Below are 20,195 nucleotides of genomic sequence, written 5' to 3'. Positions count from 1 at the left end.
CTCTTCCCACAGATCTGATGGGATTCAGGGTCAGGGGTTCACCTTACCCTCACAGGGGTGCTAGGTTAGCTCTAGACAGAACCGCAGTAAAGAGTGGAGTCTACAGTGTATTTCAGACTTTCAGAGAAATCTGAGCCAAACTCATCATGCCCTGCCCTGGAAGTCCAGAAAGCTCCATTGGCAAGTCCTTGGGCTTCTTGCCCAAGTCTTTGTTTCTCCTCATCCTGGACTCTGGATGTTGGCACAGAGAAGAAGCCACAGATGTTGACTTTTTCCCATAGATTTCACAACACCAGGCTCTTTTCTGCTTTCCAAGACAAGATGAGTTCTAGCTCATGGCTATTGTTTTATGTTTGCATTTGCAGACCCTTTTATGAAAAGGATCTAAGTAAGGACCTGTGTAAGTAAAAATGGACTCCTTTGTACTCTAAGGACAAAGTAGTTTGCTGATTCAGAAATTTACCAGGAGATGCAAGTAAATATGCAGGCTGTCCAAGTAAAGGCATGCGTTGGAGAAGGAAATGGCAACCCACTCCAGTATTCTTGCCTGGAGAATCCCAGGGATGGCAGAGCCTGGTGGGCTGCTGTCTGTGGGGTCGCACAGAGTCGGACACGACTGAAGCGACTTAGCAGCAGCAGCAGTCCAAGTAAATGTGCAGGCTGTCCTAGGACTAGGAATTCAGGTAGGGCGAATCCTGTGTACACAAGGTGGTAGTCCATTGATAGGGAGGAGGAAGAGGTTTTAACATCTTTCTTTTGGGACACCTTGTCAGCTGAAAGTAAGAAATGTGGCACTACTAGTAATTCTAAGTACTGCTCTTTTAGCACTTAGACCTGCCAGGCACCCAGCTGAAGTATCTATGCCCTTAGTGTCTATGATATCCTTTAACCCTTGCACAGCACTTGGCGTGGGCATATCATCTGCATCAGCTGAGGCCAGAGAGGGTGTTTTCTCTCATCCTCGTCTTCTCCGGCTCTCAGGGCTGGTGTTACAGGGGTAAAGAGAGAGAAGACAGGAGCAGGATATTGGGGATCCAGCTCTGCAAGGCCAAACCCTCAGAGGAACCACATGAACTTGTACGGAACACTCCACAGTGGTCTCTCCAGCACAGGGTCCTTGAAGGACAGTCCCCAAGTTAGGAAAAGTAATGGACTTCATTGGTTGAGGACCTTTGTCTCAGACTCTGTGCCTGGCTCAACATGCCTGGTATATCATTTTACCCCCAAACAGCCTTAAAGATGTGTCCAGAGTGGAGGCTTGACCCCAAACACAGGGGAGCCAGCTAATGAGAAGGGGGAGAGGAATGCATAAACAGTAGGGGACTAAACAGTTTTTAAAAGACAAAACGTATCTTCTGAGTGCCAGCCTGTGTGCTTTGTCAGCTCAGAGCCCCTCAAATGGTAGGTGCCTCTCGATGGCCATTAAGTTGAATCAAGGGACCATTAGGAAGGAGATGGAGAGAATAAACAGAAAATAAATGGAATGGACTGCAGCTGTCATCAGTTGTTTGCATTCTATCAAGGGACTTTTCTTTCTGTTTACAGAGACTGGTTGCTATGAACATGCCACTCAACAGTGATGGGACAGTCATGTTTAATGCAACTCTGTTTGCTCTGGTTCGAACGGCTCTTAAAATCAAGACTGAAGGTGAGCCCTCCCTGGAAGCAGGACAGGTGGGAGAAGAGGAAGGGGAAGCCATATCCCACCTTGATTCTCATGTGGACCTCCTCTTGTCAGAAGGCCCCCCAGGGGGGCGGGGTGGTGCGTGTAATCAGGACGTCTGTGCTGGGCCCACTGGCCAGGCCAGCCTCCTCCACCCTTCTCTCCTCCATTCATGCGTCACTTTGTCCCAGAAAGCTGAGAGGTGACTCGTGCCACTGGCACCTCTGGTGAGAACAGAGAGGCTTTGCAGGGGTAAAGAAACAAGGCTCATTCGCCTCTCTTGCATTTTGAATCCAGGGAACCTGGAACAAGCTAATGAAGAACTCCGAGCTGTGATCAAGAAAATTTGGAAGAAAACCAGCATGAAACTCCTTGACCAAGTTGTCCCTCCAGCTGGTGGTCAGTGCAGTTTCTTTCCTAAGTAGCTCTTGGCCAACATGTTGGTTTCAGTGCTAGTCTCCAGGAATCCCAGCGTGTCTGCAGAAGGCTTTTGAGGTACCAGCTAGAACATTGAGGCCAGAAACTAAAGAAGGCCCTTAGGGCCAGCAGTGTAATGATTTGGGGTAATATGAAGACCATTCCAGACAAAGGAGAGGCTTCAGTGAGAAGGAAACTGAGACACCCAGATGGCTGAAGCAGGGGTTCTCTTGTGGGTGGAGGAAGTCATGTTAGGAGAACATGCTTGCGGCCTCAAAACCAAAAGCCTGTATTTTTTTTGGGGGGGGGGTGGTGTTTTGCCCAAAATGAAGTACTTAAAGCTAGTTTCCATATATCCTTCAACACGTTGTTGAAAACTTCTAACACACAAAAAAAAGCTTTTGAAAAATGGTGTTTGTGAAATGTTCTAACTAGGACTAGATCTATTACCCAAATGTCCCTTTAATTAGAATTTAGAGTAGAGATGGAACTAACAGGCATGCTTATTTCTTTTTGTTGTTTATCATAAAATAACTGACTAAACTTTTCTCAGACTTATATATATATCACACACATATATATATAATCCAGATACTGTTTTTCCATTTTTGTTTAAGTACACATTGACTTAAAAGTGGAGGTGGTTGTGTTTTGACCTTCATTTTCGAGTTTTAAAGGTGCAGGATCCGTCTGCTCGGTGCCAACACACCCGGCCTCTACCCCCTCAGCCCCGGGTGTGTTAGAAATGTTTGGTGTGTTTTGTAACAAACTGAACCACGTCATTCCCAGTGGGGCTGGCTCAGGTCTGGAAGCTGAGTCTGGAACCCCAGGGCAGGACAGTGGCCTCTCCTTTTGAGAAAGTGACAACCTCTGGATTCTGGGGGATAGTGCAGCTTGCTGGCCAGCTCTGCTCCCCACATGAAGCCAGAAGCACTGTGAGCTCTTGTCGCTGGAGGGAGCCACCCAGAATTGGCAGGGCCGACAGCTCAGAGCTAGGAAAGAGGACACACCAAGAAATGATTAAGGGAAAGCGTGCAAAACAAAACACCAACAGAACCAAACAAAAACTCCCACCCAGAGAGAGGTGCCTGGCCCCCCACAGGAGAACTGATCCTGCACGTTTAAAACAGCTCTTTGGTTTCCGTTCTTTTCTTTTTAGCTGCACACCCAGGTGTTCGCATGGCTGAGACGAATTGCTTTTCTTAAATCGTTGTAACAATGTGCTTGAGCTTTTTCTGCAGCCTCCATTCCTTTCGAGTCTCAGTCTTTCAGAATATTCTGAAGCAATTCTGTTTTAGGGTGGTGGCATGGAATCGGAGTTATCTCTTGCCAACTGTATTCCCCTACGTATTTCTCACGATGCAGATGCATGCTTCAGAATAGTGGGCCATACCTGTCTCGGGGGAACCTTCCTCGCAGGCTCCCCCCTCCTCTCGCCTCTCTTGATACGCCACCCTCCCTACAGCCCAGCCTCTCACATCAGTGCCATCCTGGCAAGGCTCCCCTGGGGAGAGTCATTCACATTGCTGTGAAACGTCATTTGTTTCTATTTCACCAAGAAAAAAAAAAAGGATCCGGAATTTGCCTCTCTTCCTTTGATCAGCTTGTAGCCCTACTAGGCTTTTCATGAAGGCTACACAGTCTTCCTCTTTCCTGGCCCAATAGTGGGCCCTTCTTTTCTCTCTGCATTTCTTAATGTGGATTGGGGGTTAGGGTGACAAGAGTTAATCTCTTCCAAAATGGCAGTCAGAGCCCCGGAAAACCTGGAAAGGAAACAGCACCTTAGCAGGGATGGGATGCTCAAGAAGTTCTATGGCCCAGGTGGTGGATGTGCCAAGCATAGAGCTTATCCAGGCTGATCTCAAATAAGGGCTGTTGTCACTGAATTTCCAATGGTGGAGACTTCAGGCTTTAAGGCACAGGCTCTGGTTGAGTTGCTGGGCAGGGTTGTAGTATCTCTGTTCACCGTTTGCCTCTTTGTCTTTTCTCTTTTACCTTCCAGTGGATGAGCTTTTCCCACCCCGTGGAGCACTTAGAAAAGGGGAATATATTTATGACCCTCTGGGCCAGCACATGGGTACTCCCATGGTGGAGGGGCTCGGTGTCCACCCTCGGTAATCTGGCCAGAGGGCAGCAGACTGAGCCAGGCCAGCCCTGCACCTGGGACTGGTCTTTGTGGGGCGCTCGGGCGGCCCTTACAGCCCTGATGAGAGAGCAGAGTCGGCGCCCATCTTAAAAGGCCTCACCAGCACAGGGGTGATATGAGGCGCCCCCAGCTCATCGTGAGCCTGATGAGGTGATGCTCAGGAGTGAGCCTGGGAGCCGGGCCAGAATGCCGGGCCCCAGTACTGCCTCTGGCCGTGGGGCAGCCCGTCCGCGCTCAGCATGCTGAGCTGTCCCGTGTCCCACCTGGGTCTTGCTCGTGTTCTCAGCTCCGCTGTGGTCTCCTGCCGCGTCATGGCTCTTCCCCTGTCCTCCCAGGGGCTCCTCTCTGTCTTCCGGCCTTCGCGCCTGGACCTGAATCTTTGGCTTCTTTCCCCTGAGGAGCGTTCAGAGCTCTCTGAAGTCCCGAGCCCAGATGGCCTCCCTGCACCCACTCCTCTTCCTTCCCTCTCTGTCCTGCTGGAGCTTTGACTTCTGCTGTTCTTGAGACTCTTCCTGGGCCCGGTCTCAGTAGGTCAGCTTCTCAGTGCAGAAGGTCAGGTGGCCCTTGGAGGCCCTGCCTGCAGAGCCCTAGGTGGGCACCTCCACCCTGTAGCTGCCCCTCGGGCAGGAACACGATCCACCCTCTTCATTGAGTACACTCCCCCCGCCCCCCACTGCCCACCCAGGTTCTGGGCCAGGGAGAGCCAGGACTCTCCCATAGGAGCCCCCTTGGGCCCTTTAGGCTAGCACCATCCAGGCTGAAGGGGGAGAACAGTTAGGCCAGCTTTTGTTGGAAGCACCCCAGCGAGGGATGAGATGGCCCTCCTGTGAGTGTGGCCGGTGTTTCTGTGGGAGCCCACAGGGGAGACTGGGGACCCTGCCTTGCAGAGGCTGGCTGACCCCGGGATTGTCGGGCCACAGTCGGTCCACCTGCATGTGGCCTGGTGGAGAGGTGGACTTTGCTGGAGAGAGGCAGCCCCACAGGACCAGGTGGCCCTTGTGGTGGAGCTGGGCCATCCCTCAGGGAGGCAGTGGGGTGGAGAATGAGAACCCAGGTCTGGGGGCCCACCTCCCAGTTCACCTGGCCTGGAGCAAGTCATGGAACCTCTGTCCACTCGCCTCTCACTTCCCTGCCTCTGCACAGGGCGTTGTTAGACCATTTGCACCAGCCCTAGACCGATGAGGGCCCTGGTTTCATTGCTGCCCAAAGGCCGCGGTTCACTGGGGCAGCCCTCGTGCTGCTCTAGGACTTGCCTGGCTTGGGTTTAGAAGGAATGTGACACGCTTCTCCAGGCCGACCACCCCCAGGCATCCTCTCACACAGTAACACTGAGCAGCTTCTGACAAGGAAGGTGGCGGCGGGCAACCCAGAGTGACCCAGCAGTGTCCAGTCACGGACACCCGCTCCCACCCGGGCAGGAAATGCACCCCCCTCGGGTGCACCCCACCTGAGGGTTCCAGTATCCTGCACCCTGTCATGGTTCTCATCCTATTTCAATAGATGCCACTGTTGGCGAGTTGTTAGATAACAATGATTCTGGTGGCAATGGTCCATTGTCACCTGCCCCCTGGCACTTAGACCACCCAGAGTGCTCTACAGGCCTCTTGTCCTGGAATCCTCACAGCTCTTCTTGAGAGACTTAGGCTCACTTGTGGGTGAGAACCCAAGCCCAGAGAGGCCAGATCGTCTACCCTAGATGGCACGTGAGTCGCGAGGGCAGCCTAGCCACAGGTTGAGCAGTGCTAAAGCCTGAGGGTGGCAGCCATTCTCCTCCAGCCTCTGCAAGCCATGGGCACTGGCCATCAGCCTCGTGGGCACCCTGGGCAGGTTTGTGGGGGTGAGCACCTTGGGAGAGCAGGCCTCGTGGAGACCCTGGGCACACTGGCACTGCCAGGGTGGTTTCCTGGGAGACAGCAAGAGCCACTATTCTGCCTCATGCATCACCTTTAATCAGGCTCAGCGGAGTCCCAGCTCCCCGGCCACGCACGGTGGGGCTGTTTCTGAACAGAGATAAGGCAGCCAGCTCTGAGGTCAGCTGGGGCTGTCGCTCGCAGTATCGAAAACAAGCAGTTCTGAATTACAAACCGACACATGGCATGTGGAGGCTATTGGCAGAGAATTAAGGGGGCACTTGGAAATCTGGGTCTGCAGTCACTTTTCGGAATCGGCCTCTCCTTCCGAGCTTGTCTGTCACCTTTCTGAGTTCTCTATCTTTCTCTCCAGGCATTGGGGTTTGGATGGTTAATTGTCCTTGGTGTTCGTGGTAATTACACATGCAAATCCCTATGCACAGGGTGAAAATATGACCCATGAAGCCTTTTTTTGTTCTGTAATTTTTCTTTTGAGTCAATAACCGAGACGGCACTTCATGGTGTTACTAATACGCTGCTCTATGAAACTCATGACAAGTCCATTATTTTCTGCAATTTTGAGTATCAGTTCATGTAACTGACTCTAATTTTGAGGCTTAACTGCTTTGCACAATCTTGCTTTTCGCTAGATTTAGTTTCCCGTGTCCTAAGCTGAGAGCTCAGTGCCCCCGCCCCCTCCCTGCCCAAAGCGAGTGTTGAGGCTCTTGGTGCAAACGTGCTGATTCGGGAGAGCTCTGTCTGGTCTCTCCGTTTAGATGATGAGGTAACCGTGGGGAAGTTCTATGCCACTTTCCTGATACAGGACTACTTTAGGAAATTCAAGAAACGGAAAGAACAAGGACTGGTGGGAAAATACCCCGCGAAGAACAGCACAATTGCCCTACAGGTGAATTGTCGTTTTTGTCTTTTTCTCTTTTTCACTAACAATTTTACAAGCTTTATTGAAACACTAGAGAGCTGGCTATTCATGGTTGAGCAGTTACCACCAGGATTTTGTTTAAACTGAGATACTGCACACTCCCCCAAAGGTGGACTAGCCATTTCTGGGCCACCAGGTAAGTGCCTCTCCCTCCCCACACCCTCTGTGCCCCCTCATCCATGCCCACCGCAGCCCGGCCCGTGCGGTGGGACCCCCCCAGGGCAGCGGCCAAGGCACACCCCTCGCGGGAGGGGAGCCAGAGCTGCCCCACGCCCTGTCTCCCCTGGGTTTCTCCAGCAGCAGCGTCCTCCGAGCAGGCACCCACCTTCCCCCGGCCCTGGGCTCAGGCCCTGGCGGCCCACGAAACAGCTTTCCATCCGAACGCAAGTGCTTTGTTTTGTTTCTGTTTATTTCTTACCCCACTGCTTGTTGGTTTTCGGTCCATCTCAGTAACATCCATCACCTCCTAGTGCGTGTGTGTGTGTAAGCGTGTGTGTGTGTGTAAGCGTGTGTGTGTGCGTGCAGTGTGTCTGTGTCTACATGTTGTTTCCTGGTGGCTGTGAGCCTTGCTGTGCCAACACTTTTCTCTCGTGACCGAGCCAGCCTCTGGCCCCCACAACTGCCCAGACTCCTGGAGGGGGAATGTGGCTTCAGGAACCTCTGGTTCTAACTAGAGTCCATGCATTCAAGGGTGTAGAACCCTTGATGAGCCCAGAGCCCTGGTGGGAGGCAGGTGTGTAGGGAAGTGGTGTCCTGGTGGAGACCGGCGGAAAGTGGGCTAGGAAGGGCAGTCTGTGGTTGCAGTGATGGAGAAAGCAGGTGGAGAAGGAGAGAGGAAAAGATGCTGAGACTACAGAAAGGGAGCTACAGAGGTTGTCAAGCTGTCAGAAACAACTGTGCAAATGAATCACACACCCTGCCATCTCTGCTATCCCCATACAGAATTGATACAGATTGATACAGAATTTTTTCCTTTTATGTCCCTCTTACCATCATGTGTCTTAAACTGGGTCTTGTTGGTATGGGTAAGGTTCAGTGTGAAATAGTCTTTTGCTTTTTTTCCAGGGGAAAATGCCCAGCATTGTTTTGTGTTCTCAGTGATGGTAATTACCAAAGTGAAGGCTTGTCTGTGATCTTGCTGAGAGAGAATGAATGTGAATGATGATGAATGAGGGGAGGAGTGTGAGGTATGTGCAAATGGCAGGTTAGGAGATGATCTTGTGTGACAGTGACCTGTGGATTCATGATATGACCTGGGCTTTGCCCAAACAGCTATAGGACAGGGGGGAAAGATGGATGCTAAATCTGACCAAAGACAGATTCTGGTCATTCTTCCTCTGATCCAACATCTCCTAAAAGAAGCTTAGTGAATCTGAGCCTCAAATAGCTGATTGCTGTCCCAGATTGTGGAATTTCAATAACACTTTCACCTCTGACCTGTCCAGTTTGCAAAAATGACAACCCTTCTCCTGAGCCCAGCTCACAAGTAGCCTTAGAGAGGCCAGTCAACTGAAAAGACGCATTTGCAAACATGAACAGGTCTGGTCCATGTATTCCAGAGGGTGGTGTGGCCAAGTTGGGTGCAAAGGCAGGGAGTGATGATCACATTTCTGCAAGCTCCTACCTAAAGCAGCCCAGATTCCAGAGTGTCATAGTGCCCATCCCCTTTCAGGAAACTGCTTGCTATTCTCAGATTCTAGTTGGTGGGTGTGGTGGGGCTTGTCTTTTCTGGAGGGGGAAACATACTCTTTCGTGGATGGCTGTGTCATCATATACAGTAAATAACCAAGGCAGTGCTGTGCTGAAGAGCTTTCCATTTTCCATGGAGGGCAGGTACAATGACCACTAGAACACAGGGTTATACCTTTACTGAGTCCCCAGGGCTTCCTAGTTAGAAGACTTCAGTGCTCGCTCTGGAGGTTGGATATAGTGTTTGGATGTTTTAAGACCTGAATGACAACACATGGCTATATAATTAATAACCACATAGTGGGGTGGGTTTCACTGAGTCTTTAAGTCAAAGGTTCAAATGATGCTGAAGCTACACGTGTGCGTCATGGCTTAAAAGGCTGTTTTTGTTGTGCCATGGTCATGTTTTTCTCCTGGACATTTTTCATTTTGTTGTTTGTAGAAAGTTTTATTTCCTTGGTGAAATTAAAATATTTCTGGTTAGTTACCAACATCAACACATTTCCACGTGGTTCCATTGGGAGTTGAGGCTGTGACTATACTTTATATTGTGTACCCAGCCTAGTAGATGAAGTTGTCTTCACAATCTTGACAGATACTCCGGAAAATGCATTTGATTCTGCAGCAAGCATTGAAAACAGAAAAATTTTGCCTCCGTGAGGGATAGTTCTCATTACGTTTTTGGTCCTGTGCTGTAGGAGGGGCTTTAAATGTGTTCTGTCACTCTGCGTTTAACTAGCAAGACAAAGCGCTTCCTTTCTGAATTGAGGAAATAATACGAGCAGATGTGACGTTAGGGACACAGGATCAGGTGGCAGTGGGAGGAGAAATGGGTGAACCGTGTCGCTAGGACAAGAGCACAGACCCCCGAGAAGCTCCTCAAGGTGGGCGTGGCCTATGAAGAAGTGGAATGAGGTGGTCCTCCCTGTGTCGGGGGTGCCGATAGACTGGCAGCTCAATTACTAATGACAAGAGGAGCACGAGCGTCAGGTGAGCGCCGGAGCCAGGACATAGGCCTGCGGTGCTGTGCAGGGTGCAGTCTGTCTGAGCAGGAGCAGAGCTGGTCCACGTTCTCTGCCCCCCCCAGTGCCACGGCTTTGGCGGGCACATGGGTGTATCAACCCCGTGGGCTGCGTCTGGGCTCCCTCTGTTCAGACCAGCTGCAGGGCCCCTTCTCCATGAAGGGGGGGTCACTTGAGGAGCTCCTGGATCCACGTGTGGGTAGGAGCTCAGCACCCAGTGTCCTCTGGCCTCTGTGGTCTGAATGAGTGTGCAGTTTCCATCCGTCCATCCATCTTCATCAGTAAAGCCAGCCTTCTCTCCCGCCCCTCTCCAGAGGGGATCAGAGGGAAGCTGCGTCAGGCTTTTTCTTTTTTCTCCCTCATCCCCTACGTGCCATATTCACTTTAGTTTGACTCAGCCTTTGCTCTTCATCCATTGTTGCTGCATCCCAGTGACCTGCAAATTTCCACCTGGATCAAGCAACTAAATGAACACAAGTCCACAGCCATGAAAACTCTGTCCCCTCCCCAGCAAACAGTACTGCCCCATCAGACTTTTCAGATGAGAACCGCAAGATCCAGACATGCATTAGCCCAGTATCTCACGGATCGGAAAAAAAAACACAAAAACAGGTCCCAGAGTGGGGAAAGTTTTGTTCATTTCTTTTTCTTTCAATGTCCAAGGATTTCCTTTATGCCAAAGACACTCCGGTGGAGTCTGAGGGGGAGACTATTCCCCACTCAGCCCAAACGGGATCCTGCCCATCTTCATGACAGGAAGACTTGAGAGGGCTAGATTTTTTTTTTTTTTCTTAACTGTTTGGAAGTTAGGTTTAAGGCTTGTAAAGAATTAGACAGGTTTTATCACGTGAAAGCCTGAGCCCCAGCCAGCAGGTGGTGGCGTAGGTGGCCCAGTGGAAAGGTGGGTGGTGGATCGGAATCAAATGACTCCTTCACATGGCCTCCTTGGAGGGACTCAGGCATAAACCCAGAGGGAAATCGGGATACTCCACAGACACTGAACCTGTCGAGTATCTCACGCCTGTCATCTACTCACGTTAGTCTCAAAATTAGCAAGATTTTTTGTCTTTTTTTAAAAGCATGATTCCATCTAAAGCCATAAAAAGGCTATTTTTTTTCTTTTTTAATCTAAGAGAAGAACAGATGCTAACAGATAAGATTTCACTGGCTGATTCATTTGTTTCAGATGCTTGAACGGATGCTTTAGAATTTTCTGCCTGAGCTACAGCACCAAGCTCGTTAGTCGGAAGGCGTTTGTGGCTAAGGCCTTGAAAGGGAAAAGTCTCAAGTGGGCTTATTTCTACTGAAACAGCATTTCGGGAGAAATGCAGGAAAAAGCAAACCCAAGGCCCCAGAGAGACCCCTTCCAAGCAAAGCACTCTTCCGGAAGGTGGAAGCGGGGCCGTGGCTCAACTGTGGGGCCGTGGCCTCCTGTCGTGGATGTTGCTCACGTGGCTCCTTCTCATGGAAGGGAACGAGCAAGGCTTATCAGTTTTCCCTTGTGAGCAGAGACTCAGAGAAAGGGAAAGAGTGAGAGAGAGCGAAGGAGAGGGGCGGCCGCCCCAAGAGAAATGAAATGAACACAACTTCCTGATGCTGGCCAGTAAAAAAAAAAAAAAAAAAAAAAAAAAAAAGATTAATAAAAGCGAGTAAGCAGACCTGCCTAAGGTGGGCAGCTGACTCCATTCCAAAGTCCTGCATCCCTAGTTTGCCCGAACTACCAAAGACTGGCAGGCCCCTCGGCGCTGGGCTGACAGTTCTTTTTATATATGCCGGTCCGTCCTGACCGTCCCGCTCAGCTCTCTGCAGTGCCGTGTGCACAATGCAGGGAGACGGGGGCAGGACAGGAAGCGCTGACACCCCCATTTACACTGACACACACCCGCATGCCCAGACCAACCCAGGTGACACCTCAGGTTCCATCTTAACGCGTCCGCGGGAAGCACCACCACACCCAAACCTCATCCGACATTGTCCGTCTCCAATTCAAAGCCAGTCCGGGGATGCCTCTTTGGAAGCAGTGTGGTCCAGTTTCAAGGACACTGGGAGTCAGGGGACTTGGGTTCTAGTCCCAGTGCCAGCGTTCACTTGCTGTGTGACCTTGGGCAAGACACTTAACCTCTCTGTGCCTCAGTTTCCCCATCTGTAAAATGGGGGTAATAATGTCGACCTACCTCACAGGGCTGTTGTGAGGAATAGCTAAGTGATTGTAAAGCACTTTGAACGTATAATTGCTTATTATTAAGACTACAACAATAATAATATCATATGCCTGTTTACTACCAGAACTTTAAGAAACTCTTGTTTTTCTTTGATCTTTTTTTCTGTTCTGTACTGTAGTGATCGACCGAGAAAGATAATTCTCCCCCTTTTTGAGATATCTAGGAAACATGTAAAGATGTAAACAGAAGTAACTCAGGTGGTTGTTTTCTCACATCTTACAAAGGGTATATTTTTGCCCAAGAAGTTGCTTTGAGAGGGGGTCCCACCTGAAATTCTCAGCCAACTCCAAGCAGTGGTTGAGGGGTCAGTGTACCTGATGCTGAGCCCAAGATACCCAGAGGCGTCAATTTGAGTTTTGGAGTCAGCATTCAACAGTAACCTTAGTGTAAAACCCTGAGGTTCCCGAAGAGTCTAGAGAAGAGAAGGGTTGCACGCCACGGTCTGTGCAGATTGGAGGCCGCGTGTGTGTATGCGTGCGTGTGTGCAGGGCGTGGAGCCCCGGCGTGTGGGGAAGCCCGGCTCCTGGAGCCGTGTGACCACTGGAAGAGCGGTGCTAGCAGAAGTCCCCAGGCCTGTCCTGCGTGTGACTCGGCCCCGCCCAGCCGTGAGGTCTGCTCCAGTGTTGCCTTCTGTGCTTTGACCTTTGTCCTGCCGGGGAAGCAGCCCTGGCCCCCGATTCTGCTCCGACATGCACAGACAGCCAGACATCTAGGAGCTCGAGGTGGGTTTTCTGCACAGCAGCGTCCATGGGGCGGGAGAAGAGGTCTGCCTTTCTGACATGCACTGTTGGTGGTGACGTGGGCATGGGGGTGACCCCTGTGATGATGCTGAGGTACATCTGGATGCTGACAGCGGTGGCCCTCAGCACCCTGAGTCTCCTCGCCTCCTGCTGGCATCCCAGGCCCACTCCAGACCCCTCTGTGGGTCAGTCACCGAAGGGCTAATGCCTGCCTTAGTGGGGACCTCTGGGGCTTGCGGAGGTTTGGTCTGAAGGCCCACCTCCACTCTGGCTGGATAGTGCCTGGGATGTACCGGTTATGAAGTATTTGGTGTATCGTAACTGACAAAGAAGCTGGTCAGCCCTGTGGGCACCTGAGAAGTGTATGCACCATCGCAAATGATCCCTCTGCCCCCCACCCACTCTGATGTCAAGTTTATTAAGCACTGAAGGGATGTACGTGCTCACCCCCCAATCCCATTTGTGTCACCCCAGGTTAGAGGCCTCAGGTGACCGCCGGTCTTCTAAATCTGAGTCTATACACCAAAGCCTCCACAGAAGAGCCTTAAGCGATTCACGAGGCTGGTGTCTCCACACGCATATCTCCATGGTTCTTCCACATAAGTAAAAACTGGAACACGGTAACTCTCTAGGTGGGACTTAGGGAAATGCGAGAATCTTGCCCCACTTGGGCCAGGCAGTGGCTGGTAGCTGAGGCCAGGTGGTTAAGGACGGTCAGGAATCGCAGGGGCCGCCTCCCGCCTCAACTCAAAACGAGTCAAGTTGAGTATGTGAGACGGACAGACTCTCTCAGCAAACTCGGTGCCCGACACCAGAATCCATGGTGCTAAACTCATAAATAAGCTCCTGGATAGAAGACACGATGCAGGTCAGAGTCCATCGTAGGACAGCAGGTGTAGGACTGGACCTCAGGCTCTTCTTAAATAACTTACTCTATGATGTGACCTAATTAAAAGTTCAGTGGATCCGCAGGGTTATTGGGCATTCAGTTGTCTACTCTTGAAGGTAGGATATTTTTCCTCTCTGAGAAGAGTGATTCTTATTTTCACAAGTCTTTGAGATGATGGAATTACTGAAAATAAGGAAAATTACATTATGTAATCGCAAAAGATGTGATATATTTTTTTTAAACAGGAGCATGTTATTGAATAACACTCAGCTTGTTGCCCTCGTTAGCCCAAACGTGTCACAATTCAGTCATCCACGGGTGGGAGCTTCCTAATATGCGTGACTGCTTGGGGTAATGGGAGGACAGGTCATTATAAGCCACCGTGAAGGCCACCTGTGCCAAAGGCTCACTCAGAGAAACCATGAGGGGGCATTTCTTCCAAAAGTATGGAGAAAGGCCCCGAGGATTCACAGGAGTTCTGGATGAGGAGGAGCCCAGCGCCCAGGGAAGAGATGGTGTTGCCTGTCTGTGGGCAGGTTAGCTGCAAGTTCTCAAACTCTTTGGTCTCAGGAAACTTTTATGCTCTTAAGAAGTACTGAGGACCCTTATCTATCAGTATTTACTATGTTAGGAATTTAAATAGATTTTTAAAACCCAGAATATGCAAGCACAAAGATGCTGGAGAGGTGAAATCCCCGGGGTAAAGCAGCCTTTTGGAACACCCCAGTGTGCTTCTGGGAGAGGATGAGGGCATACAAGCATCCTTGTCTTTTCATGCAAATCACAGTGACCTCCTGCAGAGGTCTCAGGGGCCCCCCGGGTCCTTGGGCCACACTTTTGAGAACTGCTGCTTTAGGGGACTGAGCCCATATCCCCCTTAAAGGAGGAGGGTGCTGGAGCCTTTTTATCATCTTGCCGTTCCCTGCCTTCCAGGCCCATGCCCAGTCCCAGCCGCGTTCAGACTAAGAGTCATACCCCACATGCCAGGTCTCACTGCTGATCTGGAAGAATGGTGGCCCGAATTCGTGTGTGAGAGCGAAGTGATTGTAAGGATCTCAGCTCCTGAGGGTGGCATGGCAGACGTGAGACTGTGTGCTGAGGATAGTTTTCATGGTACCGAGTGATCGTCTGTCATAGCTGTGATACAAGAACACAGCTGGGTTAGTGGGAAGAAAGGTCACACCGTGACTGGGCGGCAGCCACAGTCGTGTGTGGTCACAGTCGTGAGTGGGCATGTGATCGAGGCTTGATCCCAGCATTCTTCTTCGTAGACCCAATACAGAGGGGTTGGCATGGTGTCACTGAAGGCTTGAGCATCAGGACTGCTAGCTGAGCCTTGACTAGTGTGGGCAGGTCACTTAACCATGTGGAAATAATCCTGGCCCCCCTCCCGCACCCTTCCTCCCAAGATGTAGTGGGATAAAGTGTGTGATAGCAGAATAGGAGTCGTGATTGGTGACTTCTGCTAAGCCCCCATTTTAAGTAAAACTCTCTGTTTTCAGGAAACTGGCAAGCATCTCCCCATTTCTGGTGTTAAAACTACAAGAAGCAAGGTGGAACTAGACAGAGAGCACTGTCAGATCGCTTGCAGGGAAATGTGATAGGTCACTTTAGGTAATTTGTTTAAAGTTTCCTTTATGTTTTGAAGTGAAGGTAACAGACACGCTGTATTCAGCCAAGCGTCCCCCCTGGGGGTAACTTACATGGTGACCTTATGGCTGCCTTTGCAGTGAGGGTTGGAATCACTCTGCATGACTCACGGGGGTGCCAGGCTCATGATGCTAGCCCCTGATGTTTATATATGACTCGAGGACTGTTCATAATGTTGATAATGGATGCAAAGGCCACACTCAGAGGCGGATAGCAATGACAAAAGAAAGGGTGTGCCTGTGTGTGATGAGTGTGCATGTGGAGATGTGGGGGAGGCGGAGGACGGCTTGTGGATGAGCAGGTGTGTTCTGGGAGAACTGAATTTCCAGTTATTTTCTGCTGAGGGAGCTAGTCTAAAATGATCCCTTCTGATTGGGGAGGGGCAGAATCCGGCTAAAGGGTTAACCAGAACTTGCCTTGAAGGAGATGACCGGGCAGAGCCAGCCTGGCTGAGTGAGCGACCAGGCTCTGCCGTGCCAGCAAGGGCTCTTTGGCTGGAGCCTGGAAGCCTGGCACTCACACCCAAGGATGAATGGGCTGGCTCAGTCCCGCCTGGAGACCCACATCTCTTATCTGCACTGTTACAGTGTAGGTTCAGGGGGGTGCTGGGCGTTTCTGTGTGCTGAGAGCTGGCAGACCACCGGTGTGTGTGATGATGCTAGCTTAGAGAGACGAGCAGTGAGAGCTTTTCTAACGCACCAGGTAGGAAAAACTTACACCTGACGGTAGGTGAGCGAAAAGAAGGTATATGAATGTTCCTATTCGAGGTTAGAACACCATATCATAGTGCAATTGTTTCAGAAGTATTTAGAGAGATTTTATAGTTTGGGGGTGTTTTTTTGGACTTATTCATTAGAGTAAATATCTATAAAATTCCAATTAAATGGTGTCTAAAATTGAAAGCAGCGGTCTATAGGCAAAATGCCAACATTTCTTTCTTTCTTTTTTTTTTAAATATGAGAACATCTAGCATTTAAAAATCAACCAGAAACTAGGCTTGATTCTGTTTAATATTTTATATGATTGGACATCTTAAATCAATAATGTTTCTATTTTATAGCAGCAGTTCTGTGTTTATTCAAAACCATAATTCTGTGATGTTACTGGAATGACTTTATATGGCTTTGTGTTGGTTTAAATGCTAATGGCCACATTTCAAATTAAAATAGTATTTTGCTGATAGAGGTAGACACAAACATGACATATGAAAGAATAGTTAATTTTCCTGATTGTAAAGTGTTTCATTTCAAGAAAAAAAAAATGTTCTTTTTTTAAGGGCTGTGGAAGAAAAAAGTTATCAAGGGTTTAAGATAGATTTCTGCACTTTGGGAATTGGAACTTGTGCCTATGGAATTTTGGGAGCAGCCTAAGCTACCTTTTAGCTTGATATGTGTGCTAGAAATTTTTTCATTATCATGTTTTGTGATATGTAATAAATTCAGGGTGCTGTGCTTAAGCTTCGCTTCAAGTTTGGGAACATGTGTTTCCCTCATTCCAAACTCTGGCAGATACCCCTAACCTCTGTAGTACCTCCCCTCGCACCCCACACCCACCCATCCTTCCTTAGACCCCCTGTGAAAGAGTGAAGTCAATCCCTGACTCTGGGAAGGTGTGTTTCTTCCTCTGTGGAGCAAGCGAACTCTAATCATGATTTCTGAGCCTCTGCTTTCCTGTCTGGGAAGAGTGCTGCGTTCTCTCCTCCTTTGATGTCTCTTTAATAAACATGTTGTCTTTATTTGTCTTTGGAAGAGGCCTCCTGGGCCACCTCTCAATTTTCTCCATGATTTGTGTTGGAAATGGATTCTCTGTCCTGTGTCTATTCACTGCTCTCTCCTAATCCTGTGTATCATTGAAGACATGCTGGAGACAGCTTTTGTTTTTATTATGCAATTATGTCATATGTGTATTTCGGTGAAATGTCAACCCGTCAACAGAGGATGATGTTAAAAATTATCCAAATAAATAGTTTTCTATTTCTTCTAATCAGACCTAGTCCAATCAGTTGAATGACAGTGAGTAGGATTCTCTGTTGTTATTTAAACAGTGTTGCCAGCCCGCGGTGCCTTGGGGTTCGGATTACGGTGCATGATTTACCTGATGCATAGCTGGTGCCTTGTCAGCTGTGCGCATTTTGTGCAATGGCAGTGGGTGTCTCAAACCTGGCATCTTATTTGGGAGCCTCAGAGGGGGTAACAGCTCTTTCTTCCCGGTGATCCAGAATCAGATGGCGAAACCCTGGTTTAATGTATCATCCCGTGATAATCGTGCCCTAGGGAACACTGCCTGACTGACTTGCAGGCTGTTCGTTACTGCTGGGCTCGCCCTTGCTGCCCAGGCCTGCAGCTCTGCTGTGAAAGAGCTTTCACCCACTTGGCATTAGAGTTGCCTTCTTGATGTTCCCCTGAGAATGGTATGGGTGTGCCTCTAAGAGAAATGATTTCCCAGGCTCAGGTGTGCTGGGAGCGTGGGTCCTGGGAGAGTGTATACGTGTGTGTGCATGTGTGTGCCTGTATGTGTACATGTGGGCACATGTGAGCATGTATGTCTTGTGCCTGTGATCAGAGGGACAGGTGAGTGAGGGGCAATCTTACTGACCACACCACGGAGTGTTCTGGGTTTGGACCTGCGACACCTTTGTCATTCTCCTGTGAGACCACAGCATTCCTAGCTGGGAACCATGAAGATTTGACTCCAGGCCACAATTTCACCCCCGCGGTTCATAAAATGGATAAGTCTGCTGCTCCTATGTTGAAAGAATGGTTCGAACCAGACCCAGCCTGGTTGGTGCACCATCTTGGAAAAGATCCTCTCCTAGGCCAAGGGCTGCTATGAACAAGGCCATTTTCATGGGAGCCTCTTGGGCGGTTCCGTACGCCTTTCTGTTCTAAATGAACATCCCCCGCCCCACTGGTGTCTGCAGGAGACCCATCTGAGCATTCCCACATGAGGGGCTCAGCCCTGCCGCATCTGGCAAGACTGCGGCCACCATCCTCTCTGACCCCCACCCCACCCCCTCCGCTACCAGGCGTGTCTCAGTTGTGGTCCTGACGCCTGGTCTATGCCCTACACCCACCCACTGCCAGGGCATGTGGAAGAAGGACAGGGCAGGGCTTCCCTTCTCTGCAGACTGCCCTCACATTAGGGAGCATTCGCTGCAGATGGAGACCCACACAGCCAGACCCCAGACGTCCTCCACACCTTTAGTGACCACTGAGGCGCAGACAGACTGCCAACACCTTAAGGGGGGCTGCCTGGATACAGGACGGGTGACCTTAGACCCGGGGTGGGGAGGAAATGCCTCTCTGAGATGCCAGTGTTTTTGTGGCGAGGGATTGAGTAACTGTACTGTCCCTATTAAACTTGCCAGTTTTCTCCAAGTCTTTGGTGAAAACATGATTTTCTCGGAGCCAAGAGCTACTCCTTGCCCACAGATAGTCTGTAAGCATCTTGAATGTTTCCCTAACGCAGTTAGGTACAATGGGAGGCCTTTTCCCAGGCCCTGTCCCCAGGGAACCTGGGGCCCAGGGTGAGGCAGGCTGGCAGCGAGGGCCCTGGCGAAATGCAGAATGTCTGTGAGGGGCCTGAAGGGCTCACCTGGTTTTAGACCACCTCCAGAGGCTGGAGCCCCTTTCAGTGTCTTGTCGTCTTCAAGAGGATGACCCAACCATCGGCCAGTTCTCAGCCTGAGCACAGGCTGCAGGCCAGGGTGCCCACGGGGCCGCGGAAGCCGGCCCTGCACAGCGACCCAGGTCCGTGGTGTCTGTCCACTGTGTCGTGGTCCTGAGTGTGCGGGTGGCTGTGGCGTGGCGTGTCACTCCCTCACTCCATGGCTTTGAAGCAGAACCACTGGCCTGGACGGCTGCTTCGCCTGCTTGCCCTCTGGCCCCTGCACTCGACTCCCTCATCCGAGACACAGTCAACGAGCCCTTGCCACCCACCCTGGAGAACAGCCAGGCTCTGCCCGTCGCCCCACCTGAGGTCTGGGGGGTGGCGCTCTGCCGCCAGGCTTCCGTGGACTGTCATTTAGACCTGGGTCTGGGTTCTTGGCCATGGCAGACCCTAGTCCTGGTAACCAGGCCTTGTTCCCTGCAAGTGGAGGTGTTTGGAAAGAAGGTCACTGGCCTCATGCACCCCAGCCCGGGCCATCTTGAACTCCCGGCCACACCCTACATCCCTGAGCCCACAGGGACACCATCAGGTGCATTCAGACAAGCGGTCAGTCCCCTGGACTGTCCTCTGGAGAAACCTTACTTTCCCACGACTGACTCAGGCAGGAGCACAGCCAGGACCCAGGCTGCCCCCCACCCTCTCCCCTGCCCAAGCCATCCGTGTCATCTAACTGGTTTTGCCGTTCTCATTGATCTAGGCGGGATTAAGGACACTGCACGACATTGGGCCAGAAATCCGGCGTGCTATATCATGCGATTTGCAAGATGATGAGCCCGAGGAAACAAAACGAGAAGAAGAAGAAGATGTGTTCAAAGTAATTATTCCACGCCTAGCTACACACTGGCCACTTGGAAATAGCAGGGCAGGAGTCCAGTTGGGGCAGTTAACGATCTGCAAGAGAGCCTGGAGGACGCACAGCAGCCCCCAGGCCTAGAGGGGCTTATGGACCCTGCCTTCCCCCCCACAGCAGACCCTCCCCATTCCCCAGCACCCCTTCCAGGGCCAGGCCTGCTCCTCCTCTGAGCTTGCTCCTCTGCCGCACACTGGCCACTTCGGAGGAGCATGGCCACAAGCACTGGCTGGTGTGGATGAGCATCCCGGGTCCTTCTAGCAGCTGCCGGCCCTCCCTACCTGCTCTCTCCCCACCGGGCTGGCTCTTTGGTCTGCCAGCCGGCCCTCTGCTTCCTAGCCCCTGGCCCAGAGACATGCCTGCGGCCCGGCCTCAGCTGCTGGGGCCACCGACAGCCCCGCTGGGCGAAAGTCCGCTTACCTCGGAGCAACTGGAAGAGCCCCCTCGA

At 50.9% G+C, this 20,195-nt stretch overlaps 1 protein-coding gene across 1 annotated transcript in view; it reads left to right on the top strand.

Moving 5' to 3' along the window:
- The window catches only part of CACNA1D (calcium voltage-gated channel subunit alpha1 D), a 344,029-nt gene that overhangs the window by 313,744 nt on the left and 10,090 nt on the right, over window positions 1-20,195 (top strand). Inside the window, exons 38-41 of the mRNA XM_065933482.1 lie at window positions 1,546-1,648; window positions 1,961-2,062; window positions 6,853-6,983; window positions 19,595-19,711. Coding sequence (XP_065789554.1) covers window positions 1,546-1,648; window positions 1,961-2,062; window positions 6,853-6,983; window positions 19,595-19,711 — 453 coding nt within the window. The remainder of the gene's footprint in view (window positions 1-1,545; window positions 1,649-1,960; window positions 2,063-6,852; window positions 6,984-19,594; window positions 19,712-20,195) is intronic.

The sequence above is a fragment of the Muntiacus reevesi genome, chromosome 4 (assembly GCF_963930625.1).
Source record: "Muntiacus reevesi chromosome 4, mMunRee1.1, whole genome shotgun sequence".
Lineage (NCBI taxonomy): Eukaryota > Metazoa > Chordata > Mammalia > Artiodactyla > Cervidae > Muntiacus > Muntiacus reevesi.
This window is presented reverse-complemented; position numbering and strand designations above follow the sequence as displayed.